Source organism: Aspergillus fijiensis (assembly GCF_003184825.1).
Source record: "Aspergillus fijiensis CBS 313.89 unplaced genomic scaffold BO72scaffold_70, whole genome shotgun sequence".
Taxonomy (NCBI): domain Eukaryota; kingdom Fungi; phylum Ascomycota; class Eurotiomycetes; order Eurotiales; family Aspergillaceae; genus Aspergillus; species Aspergillus fijiensis.
The window spans coordinates 43,038-55,200 of NW_024469046.1; the positions used below are offsets into that span (position 1 = coordinate 43,038).

A 12,163-nucleotide genomic window follows, 5' to 3' on the forward strand; every position below is an offset into this window, starting at 1 on the left:
TATATTTAACTTATAAAAAAAATATTCTATTTTCCAGAATTAATAATAGAAGATAATCTTTTTAAAGCCTATATATAAGCTTGAAAACTGCTATTTTACTTTAGTTAAATAAGATATTAATAATATAAAACAGCTTTTAAAAAAATATATTATTTTCTAATAAAATCTTTTATATCTACTGTATTATTTATCTTTATATTTTATAATACCCGGAAATTAAAAACTTAAAAATTAGTTTTATAAGCTACTATCTTTGTAAGAATTATAAAAAGAAAATATTATTAATAATATTTAAATAAATAATTAATTAAATACTAAATAAAAAACTATTATAAATATTTATATATTCTTTTAATATAAATCTTTTTTAATTATTATTTTTTCTAGACCTCTATAGTTTATAATAAATAGAACTTTTAGAATTAAGTTTTATATTTTATATTTATCTATTGTCTATTACTCTAAACTATTAAGTATATTTAATTTAAATAGATAATTAATGTTATAACTTTATCTCTCTGCCGAAAACCAAGTTCTTTTAATAGTAGACTACTGGACCAGTTTTAATTAAAAAATATTTCTTATTTTAACTGGATAATTTTCTTAAAACTAATATAAAAAGTCTTTACTATAGTAGAGATTATCTAAATTAGTTTTTTATAAACAGATTCTAAAAGTCTTTTTTTAATAATAGCTAATAATACTAATTCTTAATTATAAATTTAGAAAATTATATAATTTATAAATATAAGCTCTTAATATTATAAAAAATTCCAGTTTATTTAATAATTTAAATTAAACTTAGTTTACTATTTTTTTTAAATATAAAACTTGCTGAAACTTAATCTATTTTATAATTTACTAAATATTTAATTTTTGTTAAATAATTAACAGTTTTATTTAATATTATAATTATAATAATATTAATTATTTTTGCTTTACTATAATTAAGTAGAAATAAATAGAATATTTTCTTAAATCTTTATATTTTTTTTATATTATATTTATCTAAAAATAGTAGGCCTTCTGTTTATAAAATTTATAATATTTATAATAATTTTTTTAATTATCTAGATTACTTAATTAACCAACTAATAAAAAAGCAGGTATTTTAAAAAAAGATTCTTAAAGACTTACAAAATATATATTAAAAGTTCTAAAAATACTATTATTATATTTACTAAATAGAAGGCTATATTTATATTATTATAATTATTTTAAATCCGATATTAAAGCTTAAGAAGTTTAAAAAGAATATCTAATTAAATAATAATATTAACTAGTATTTTAAGTACTAAACTATTTTTAAAAAAATATTCTATTTTTATTACAGTTAGAATCTGGCTATTAATATATTATTAACTATTTTTAAATTATTATTAAATCTAGATAAAGTTTTTTATAATATTTCTAAATACTAAAAATTCTTACCAGCAGCCGAGATATTTAAAAAACTTAAAATATATTTAAATATTAAAAATATATAATATATTAAAATATTTTTAATTAAACTAATATTATTTTAAATATTATAAAATATATTTATATTTTTATTTACTAAAAGTCCTGCTGTAATTAGTTTTTTATTTTTTATTAAATAACTAGAAATTTTGTTTTAGTTACTACTAATAGTATTAATATTAAATATTTATTTAATAATTCTTAAAATATTTATTATTATTACCGGAGCCGTTTTTATTCTAATATAATTAAAATAATAATATTTTAGATATATACTAATTATTTTACTATTAATAAAAAATACCAGAATATTTTTAATAATTTTAATCCGGATTCGATTATTTTTATATCTAAAAAATAAAAAAAGAATAAGATAATTACTATTTTTTATATTAATAAAAATAAGAATATAAATAATTTTAAAAATAATTTAGAAAATAAATTATTATTAAAAATAAAAAAGCTAGCTTTATCTGAGTTCTTAAATATTATATATATTTAGATAAAGATAGAGATCCGGTTTTTTTAATTTTTTTACTATTATAATTACTATTCTAAACAGTATAAAAAATAATATAATCTTATTAGTTAATTTAATATCAGATTTTATATTTCTTATACTAGATTTTATAAATATTTTTTTAAAGCACGGTATACCCCTCAGAACCACAGGAAAAAAAATCAAGCAGGTCGAATAGGTTGAATAGATTGAACAGATTAAATATGTTAAATAGATTAAATAGATTAAATAGGTTAAATAGATTAAATAGATTAAATAGATTAAATAGATTAAATAGGTTAAATAGATTAAATAGATTAAATAGATTAAATAGATTAAATAGATTAAATAAATTAAATAAATTAAGTAGATAAGCTAAATCTAAATAATATTATTATATTATAATTAAAAATATATTATACTTTATATATTATCTGTATATAAAAAATATATATATTATTAATTAATCTGCAGTTATTAATCTATTTATTATATCTAATTTTTTTAACCGGTAGATATAAATAGTTAAAATAATAGTTATATTTTAATCTAACTGTAACTGTATGATTAAAATTTTTTTATATCTTAATCTAACCGCCGGGTTATAATCAGATTAAGATTAAGATATAACAGTCAGATTAATCCACTCTATAAATAATTATCTTAAACTTATTAATACCGGTTAGTTTATACTTATAATAGTAGACCAGCTCGGCTGTTTTAAAACTAGTAGTTAGAACTAGAATTAAGTAGCTAATTTAAATATAAAATATTAGATTTTATTTTAGATTTTAATTAAAAATAGTATAACTAATAAAAAACTTTTTATACTAGTCTAAGATCTGTAAGAATTCTATAGTATTTTTTAATATATTAACTAAAATCTAATTTTTTATTTATCTAATAAATCTACTAAAAAGCTGTTAAAATATATTTAATAATAAATCTAGTTTTTATTAAAATATTATTTATATACTACAGAGGCTATAGTATTAAAAATATAACTAAAAATAAAACTTTTTATATTAGTAATATTAAACTTTTTAATACTAGTTTTTAAATAATAGAAATAAAAGAAGATTTTAAGTATAATAGATATATCAGCTAAATAATAGTAAATAGTTATTAATATTATATTAAAAAAAAATAGAGATAATAGCTTTAAAAAAATAAATTAACAAATAAATATAAAATAAATAATAAAAATAAAAGTAAATATAGTAAGAAAAAAAAATATAAAAAAAAAGATTTAGTAAAGAGTTAAAATATAAAAATAAATAAAAATATATTAATTTTTTTTTATTTATATATATATTTTATATCGGATTCTAATAAGATTATTAATAAAATATATACTTTATTTATTATTTTAAAATCTTTTATTTATATAATATATAGTTTATTAAATAATTCTTCTACTACTACAATACCAAACTTTACTATTTAAAAAATATTACTAGTAGAAATATCTAATTAAAATAAATAATAAAGCTATTTATAATTATATTATTATATTAAATAATCCAGCTTAATAAAAAAGTATAATTATTATATAATATCTTCTAGTATAGTAATCTATATCTACTATTATAATAGTCTATTTTGGGGTTAATACTGATTTACCAGGCTTTTAATCTGAATATTTATATTATTATATTACTTACTTCTTTTTTTTATATAATATATTATTCTAAAATTTTTTAGAGAAGAATATTTCTTAAGAATTAGTCTTAAAATCAATAGGAGACTGTTTTTTAACTATTGTGTTTGCCTTGCCTAACCAGCGTGTCTACTGCGTCAAGTAGTTCCTAACAATAAATAAAAAAAGTTTCCTTTGAAGTAAAAGAGAGTCTTGTTTAAAAAAGAAAAATTACATACTAAATATATTATTCTAAAAAAACGGCTATTTATAGAATTAGTTTATAAATAAAAAAAATATAATTAAAAAAAGATAATAAAAATCATTAGAAAAAAAAGACTTATTAGTATAATTAATAACTAAAAACTAAAAAAATGAATAATTATATAAATATTTAATAGTTTTATATATTTATAATAAATAGTATTAAAATAATATATTTATTTTATAATTTTATTTAATTCTATCGGATTAAACTATATAAGTCCGGTGGAGAGTCCATAAATTAAAATATTTATAGATTATATATTATTTCTAGTTCATTTTATAAATTAGTAAATTATATTTCTAAAACTGTATAGTAAGCAGGTATATTATACTATAAATCTAGCTTTTTGTATTAAAAAAAGTAGTAATTCTGTTTTTTTTCTTATTTTTATCTACGTATAAATTATTTATATAGATTTCTCTTTTAAATTAGAACAGATTTAATTTTTTAATAGTTTAGCTATAGCCAGCAGGTGTCTTATAAAAATAAAGCTTATCATTTTTAAGAAAACAAAATTAAAAAATATTTTTATATATATATATAATTTAGGCGGAATAATTCTGCTAATCTAATTATAACTAATACTAAGTATTTCAGACTATATAGCTTAGACTATAATGGCTTAAGATCCCAGGCGCATATATTTTTATGTACTATGCACTTAAGCATACAGGAACAAAGAGAAGTAGGTCACTAATTGAGGCTGTCCGTGAGTCCAAGCCGACGCACCTCTGAAAACTGGATTAAGGCTGGATATTCTCTTGGCAGAAGCATTTACTGCCTTGTGCTGATGTAGACATATATTACGTGGGCGATGAGACGGTCGGGAATGCAAATCAAACAAGCAAAATCTGGGAGAGGCAAGGATGAAATTCAATTATTGCGCCAAGAATGCAGCATACAACTCAATGTTTATTTTCTATACAGTACGCAGCGCAGGGAAGAGAAATCCAGATGAGGCAGATATCGATATATTCCAGAACGCAGAACAAAAACAATCAGAACGAGAACAAGACCGAACACAATGCGGAAGAGAAAGCCCCTCAAGAACACTTAACAAAGTAACCCTTAACCGGATTGTTGGACCTGCATAGATAATAACACCACAGTAGACCACTTCGTTGTCGGTCCCATCCAAATATACCACTCGGATGGGAGTCTTCCAATCGCACCCTTGGTTGTTGTTTTTCTTATCCTTAGTCCACGCCTTCTTTTTAACTCCAGTCCAGTAGATCGGATACTCCAGAAGCTTGATATCTGTGCCTTCCGGCGAGGCGTCACATAGCTCGATCCTCCACTTGAGCTTATCATTGTTCTGGTACTGGTGAGGGTAGCCGCTCTTGGTGTTCGTCGCAAACCCTCCGGCTTTGGCTTGTGCTTCGGCGGTTGGGGTGGCCGCCTTAAACTTGGTCTTGGACTTGTTGGTCCTGGAGCTGCAAGTAATAGTAGCCTGTTGTCGTCAGGTCAGTGGGCGACTTCGTAGGGTGCCTGGCAATGGATTCTGAGCCACAAAGACCCGAAACATAGTGAAATAAAGACACCACTCACCGCGCGTTTCTCTTGGATATCGAGAATATCGCCGCCTTCCTCAATGTCTCCGGCATTGATTCTCCATTCCTCGCTTCTTTGAACTCCCACAGGAGCAGTCCCGCCGAAATCAGCGATGGGAAAGGTAAACGCCGGGACGGCAAGAAGGGCTGGCGCCGGAGAAGATGGCTGGTGATGAGGTCGGGGATGTATGCGACCTGTAGTGTTCAGGGGTCTGGGGTCGTATTGTTATAAGACGTTTTATGCGTTTTTTTGTTTCCTGTAGATAGTTGCCTGGTTTAGCTAAGCCAGGATATACCTATATGAAGTGCTCAATGCCATGATATCTTGATCTTTAGCCCCTCGATTTCTTTCTATTGTTCTTCCTGCTCGCTTCTATTTGGCCTATTAATGCCCGCAGTCTTGCAATACACCCGAGAGTGAATCCAGGCGGATGAGCATTATATGTTAGATACATGTATCACTTTCATCAGATCTTGAAAAAGCAGATGTGCTGGACCATCGCTGTTCCGGCGACCCCAGCTGTCTAGTCATCCCGGAGAATAATCTTTTCCAACACTTCCTTCTCGCCACTGTTATCTACCAAGCTCCTGAACACCCCGTTCTTGATCCCCAGTAGCTCCTTGGGTGCCCCGAATTCAACCGCGCGTCCGGCATCCATGACCAAGATGCGGTCAAAATCTGCGATGGTACTCAGTCGGTGCGCGATTACCAGCAGTGTGGTATCATTGCGGCCGAACTCGGCGCGGATGGACTGCTGAATGAGGGCATCCGTCTCCATGTCCACGGCCGATGTGGCTTCGTCCAAGAACATGATCTTCGGGCGCGATACAATTGCGCGCGCAAGGCAGAGCAGTTGACGCTGGCCTTGGGACAGATTCAGACCCCCTTCTGAGATTGGAGCAGACAGCGAGGTAAATTTGTTTGTGTTTGGACGATGCGTTGGACCTGTGGGGTCGGCAGCTGTAGCGACCTCCCCCTCGTTCTCGGAAATGAGATGCACCCGTGCCAGGGCGTCGTACAGTTCTCCGTCGGTATACTCCTCGAAAGGGTCAAGGTTGAACCGCACAGTGCCGGAGAATAGGACCGGATCCTGAGGGATGATAGCGAGCCGAGTGCGCAGGCTGTGCAGCGTAAGTTTAGCAACATCCAGCCCATCAATCAAGACTTTACCCTCGCGGGCCTCGAGGATTCGGAACAGAGCCAGAGTCAATGACGACTTTCCAGCACCCGTGCGGCCAACGACGCCAACTCGTTGGTTCTTCTCAACAGCAAAACTTAAACCCTTGAGAACCGGAGGCAAATCAGGCGCGTATCCTACGACCAGATCCTGGACCTCCAGACGACCCTCGGTAGGCCACGCCGCGGGAGGCTCAACGCCGCCCTGGTTCTCGAGTTCGATCTTGGAATACTCGATGACTCGTTCGGTCGCATTCATGCTGAGTTCGACATCTGCATAGCTCCGCAGCGCCATACCAATCGCCGTGTTGAATAGCAACCCGAAGCTAAGTGCAAACCCGGCGAGCGAGGCTGAGATACTTGGCAGACTCACAATCAAAGCCGCAGTCAACGTGGCAAAGAGTGCGCCAACGACGCTCATGCGAAAAGTCAGCCATCGGTTGAACAGTAGCATGGCCCACCAGGCTTGCGCGTGCGCGTTGATCCTCTTGTAGATCATGCCCGTATAGACATCTGCTTTGCTGAATGCGCGAATGGTGACTAGTCCCGCCAGGCTGGACCCGAAATGCTCGAAGATAGGGCTCTTGGCAGTACTTTCGAGGCGTTTGACCTCTCGCGCCCCCGCCAAGTATTTCAGGGCCAGGCTGAGACAAACGACCAGAAGGATCACGGCGAGGATAATCACCAGCGGACTGACCAGAACGCCTGCCACCACGATTCCGCAGACATTAAGCATTTGCGTCACCACAAAGGCTAGCTGGTATCCGATGATCGAATCCACGGAATTAAAGTCGGATGTAAAACGGTTCAAGATCCGACCCAGCGGTACAGTATCCAGCCAGCGCATGGGAGCACGGAGCACGGCGTATGTCAGGCGGTTGAAGAGATTGCGGGCTGCGCGGACACTCATCGAGAGGATCAAGTAGAAGCGCAGGGTGCCCATCACGCATGCAAGCACACTGACTGCGATATAGATCCCTAGGTACATCTTGAGGTCTGAGTCTATGGGTGCTGTGTTGACATTCGATATAGGCTGTTGCCACATAACCATGCTGTACTGTTTGAGGCTGGCATGGGTCTGCGATGACGATGACGAGCCAGTCCACACGTTAATCCACCACGACTATGGTTGTGAGAAATGTCAGTCAGTCCAAGTCCGATGGCATATACTGATGTTTAAGAAGGTGCGTGTTGATGCTTACCCTGCCGACCAAGAAGGAAGTGTAACCGAGAAATACAATCGCCGTGATGTACCATCGAAGTCTGTGGCCGCCGATAGAGAAATAGGCCTTGTAAACTGAAAATCGGACAGAGCCAACCTCTCGCTTTTCGTCCTCGACAAACTTCTTCGCCGCAGCCGGCTTGGCTGTCGTCTCCTGCTGTACAGTACTAAGCCGCCGATGGGAAGTATGGGAGATTACCTGTTCAACGGATTCCTCTTCGATGAGCGCTATCTCATCACCGCCATCCCCCCCATTTAGAGGGTGCCCTGGGTGATTTGAGCGTTTGTCCTCAGTGACCGGGCCAGCATAGCGAACGTTTCCATCTTCCAATTCCACCCAATAGTCCGCGCGAGAAAGACACAGGCCAACATGATGCGTCACCAGAATGCGCGTTCTGCCCCGGCAAAGCTCACCGGTGAGTGCGTTTTCGTAGACATAACGCCCGGTATGAGCATCTAAAGCACTGAAAATATCGTCCATGATAAGGATGCCCGCACGCGAATACAAGGCGCGTGCAAACGAGACTCGCCATCGCTGGCCACCACTAAGATTGACCCCGTTCGCTCCGATATCGGTCAGATCGCCATCGGGCAACATCTCCAGGTCCTTCTGCAGCGCGCACGCAGAGATAGTCTTCCGGTAACGCTTTTCATCGTAGGGCAGTCCGAACAAGATATTATCCTTGATTGTTGCGTTCTCAATCCATGGGATTTGAGCGACATAGGCAATGGCTGAATCGATGATCCAATCGGCACTCGTGGCCCGATGATCGAACCGAGCTTCAATGGAAGGTGGTACAGGCACATGTACTGTTCCCTGAAGCAAGTCACCTTCCCCAAGGATCGAAGCCAGGAGTAGACTTTTGCCAGACCCTGTGCGACCCGACACGATACTGAGGCCCTGGTTGGGAAAGGCAAGGTCGAGATTGCGTAGGACAAAGCGATCGGTGTCCTCTGCGGTTCCAGCTTCCTGCTCCGATGGCCATGCGACCGAGGCATCCTTGAACGCGACTTCATCGGCGGGCATGGTAGTAATCACCCTTTCGGATGAGGCCATGTAGGTATCGATTCGGTCCGCGCTGACCTTGGCCTCCAGGCCCTGGGAGATGATCTCGGGCAAGATGGCAAGGGAAAGCTCGAGGGAACTGAAGACGGACATGGCAGTAAATGCGACCGAGGCAGAGAGGCCACCATGGAGCATGGCATAGACTGTCAACGAGACTGCAGAGAGGCCAATGGGCCCAAGGATCCAGATGCCCATCAGAATGATGTCGAAAAAGAACGACCTCCACAGAGCGCTCAATTCTTTCTCTCGCGCCTCCCGGATCCGGGCTTCCCACTGTGCTTCGAGGCCCGAGAACTTGATCTGGCGAATTCCCTGGAGTACCTCTGTGACAATGGCCAGCTTCTGATCTCTCATCTTCATGAGCTTGACCTGAGCGCCCGTGTAGCGTTTGGCTGCGAAGGAGTTCAAAGGTGTGACCAAGACCGCAACAGCGATGCCGGACAGAGCGCTGCGCCATCCTAGGATTTTGATCAAGAAGCCACACCCGAGAATTAGCTTGAAGATGGAGGATGGGATGAGGTAGGCAAATGTGGTGAATTGAGTGATGCGTCTTCCGTCGACGGCGGCCAGGTTGATAATGCTCTGTCGCGTCTTTTTCACGGCCGCCTCATCATCGAGCTCCTCCTCTTCCTCCTTGGTCCCCGATCCAGCTTCTGTTGTGCTTTCCGCATTGGACTTTTCTTTCGACTTTTGGACGTTCTTGACGTCTTTGCGACGCATCGACTTGGCGAAAACTAGGGCTGAGATCTCCGCATAGATGGGAATGAAGAGCTTCGCACATACCACCCATAACAGCCAAGCCTCAAACAGCGAATAGATAATCATCAGGGATCCCAGGCCGACAATCCAGGATGTTGCCCGCAGCGGGTCCCAGTCGCCGCTTCCTCGGGCCTCCAAGGCTTCTAGGATATTGAGAAGCGCCATCTGTGGGCCGATGCTCAAAAGACCCACCAGCAGAGTGAGAAGCAGGGTCGAGAGTATCGCTGGCCAGTGCGCCCGGACGATAGCTTGCCATGTCTTGCGAGACTGCTTGGCTTGCTCAAAGCGAGGATGAAGGGTTTCTGCTCGTGTCTGGGCTCGAAGCTTAGGCAAATCCGTGAGGGCCAGCGTGCGGTTCTTCGCGGTGTAGTTGAGCAGGCCACTGGCCCAGGCGAATGAATATCGGCTGAATGCGGATCCCGAGAATTCTCTGTCGATCAAAATACCGTCGTGAAAGACATCCGGGCGACGGGGAAGCAGGATGCTGGCCAACGCTCTTAGAACAGCACTTGCAAGCTGAACGGTGGTCAGACTGAGCCACAATTCATCGTCCGTGATACTATTGCGAAACAGATCATTGCTGTAAAGCTCGAAGCCGACGGCAAGGATCGTGAAGAGGCTACCCAGGAAGGCGAAATGACCCAGAGTGTATCGTTCCGTCGATTTGGGCTCGACGAAGAAAACGGCTCCTTGGAAAAGAAGCAGTAGCTAAGATACAGGACATTAGCTGCCAAACCGAGCCAATATCACGTCTTCCCCAAGTTTGTGGTGTGTACAAACCCAAATGGCGAACTGAAGCCACGCGAAGAGCGGGTTCTTCGTGTGGGAGTTCAGTGTGGTCAAGATTGCAATTCCCAGTGTCGCAAGAAGCCCAGTCGAAGAAAACAGGATGATGGCGGCACGCTGCCAGGTATCCGAGAACTTGAGAAGCGATTCCTCCGTCGCCACACCGTCCTCGTCATGATAAGCGGCCTTTTCGGTGGCGGGGTCATCTCGCTCGGTTAGGGTACGGCGGGTGCGCGCAGCGATGCTCTTCACGGCCGGAATACTGCTGAGGGTCGTTAACACGAGGGCCACGGAGCCTATGGTTAAGGCTTGGGAGTTATGCGAGAGCATCTTTGGTGTGCCCTCTCGCTGGGGAGATGCGAGAACAAGACATAAGACGGAAGAAAAAAAAAAAAAAAGAACGAACTCAGAAGCAAAAGGCCGAAAAGGCTGCAAGACCTTATTGAATACGTCTTGGCCGGGTCTAATGGCGCAAAGTCTTGTCTAGTCTTGTCTGGTGGTGGCTGACTCTCCGGCTGACTCAGAAGCAAGGATGGATTGCGAGCATTACGCAACTAGCGACTTAAGCGCTGACAAGATAAGGGCGGTGCCCAATCAGCTCAGAATCCTTCATACATTAAAATGCATTGATTTGGATGCAGGATTTGATAGGCCGTGGGTCCGAGTCTGCCGTTGTTCTGGCCATTTTCGTTGCGATTGACTCATAGGTTTTCAATCTATGCTCATGCGCACAGAGCGGTACTGCCCCCACAGTTTCCCCGTCGGAGGTCCGGGGGAGTCGATCCTCACACCGCCGTCTGTATAGCTTCCTCACTAAAAGGCCATATGCAAGTATTTGGCTAGCTGCTCGTATTTTCAGCACCGACTTCATGCCGGTATGAGCCAGAATGACTCAGAATATTTGGCTCTGGTCCTTCTCTTTCCTCGTCAGGTGATCAAACGTGCACTGCCTTCCTTCCCATTGGTCGCAGATTACCAACATTGCCAACTTAATGTACCTCGGGGTTGCTACTCACCCCTATGCTACTTACCTTGCAAATCAAAATTAGAACAGGGTCCTGAACAATGACCTGATGATGTGCGAGCTTCTTGCCTCATTGATATTGATTCTGATCCCGTTCTAGATGCCTACACTCTCCGCTCACCTCGACAGCTTATCTTGCCAGACTCCCATCATTTTCCTTCTCGAAAGACGTGCCGAGAGTTCTTCGAATTCTTGAAACTCATTGGCCTTGTAGAGGGTAACAAGTCTCCTTTGACAAGCCTTTCTGTCTGCAGGCCTGTCAGATCAATTTCGTTGTCAACGCATGTTTGATATTCTGTGGAGTTATCTGAACGTGAGAGCGATAGGATGTCGTGCACCGCCACTGCGGCAGCTGTAAGCTCAAAAGCACCAAACGCATCAGATCGAACCGAAGGAAGTGTTATTAGCACTTGAAGCTTCTCACTTTCCGGTGGTCGACGGTCGACGGTGGCAGTGACTGTTCGGATGGTCCCAGAAAAAGCGGGGTGAGATGGCACATGGCGCAGTGGGGCTTGACGGGATCCAAATGTAGTTTAGTGCGGGGTCCTGCACAGCACGAGCCTAGTTTAAAAATAATTTGTTTACCAGGTACGCATGTAGATTACCGAGTATAAGATTTCGAATCACATCAGAAGAGTCTGTGTAGCTATCAAACACTGAGCACCTTACGTCTGGCCTATCTCATTTGCAATACTTTTGCGTCGCATTTACA

At 38.5% G+C, this 12,163-nt stretch overlaps 2 protein-coding genes across 2 annotated transcripts; both read right to left on the reverse strand.

Moving 5' to 3' along the window:
* Positions 1-4,935: 4,935 nt before the first annotated feature.
* BO72DRAFT_520390 (uncharacterized protein) lies at positions 4,936-5,736 on the reverse strand (the record flags this gene model as incomplete). Its single annotated transcript, XM_040949718.1, has 4 exons — positions 4,936-4,953; positions 5,012-5,317; positions 5,416-5,629; positions 5,714-5,736. The coding sequence occupies 4 exons, from the start codon at positions 5,734-5,736 to the stop codon at positions 4,936-4,938; spliced, it is 561 nt and encodes a 186-aa protein (XP_040796695.1).
* Positions 5,737-5,741: 5 nt separating this feature from the next.
* BO72DRAFT_531662 (multidrug resistance-associated protein) lies at positions 5,742-10,818 on the reverse strand. The gene is made up of 3 exons (XM_040950383.1): positions 10,422-10,818; positions 7,797-10,349; positions 5,742-7,717 (listed from the first exon to the last, which is right to left on the reverse strand). The coding sequence occupies exons 1-3, from the start codon at positions 10,755-10,757 to the stop codon at positions 5,942-5,944; spliced, it is 4,665 nt and encodes a 1,554-aa protein (XP_040796696.1). The 5' UTR covers positions 10,758-10,818; the 3' UTR covers positions 5,742-5,941.
* Positions 10,819-12,163: the final 1,345 nt, after the last annotated feature.

Coding starts and splice junctions, on each gene's coding strand:
- BO72DRAFT_531662 (XM_040950383.1), bottom strand. CDS start 10,757: ATGCTCTCGCATAACTCCCAAGCCTTAACCATAGGCTCCGTGGCCCTC. Junction 10,350..10,421: donor GGCTTCAGTTCGCCATTTGG/GTTTGTACACAC, acceptor CCTGTATCTTAG/CTACTGCTTCTTTTCCAAGG. Junction 7,718..7,796: donor CTTCCTTCTTGGTCGGCAGG/GTAAGCATCAAC, acceptor TCACAACCATAG/TCGTGGTGGATTAACGTGTG.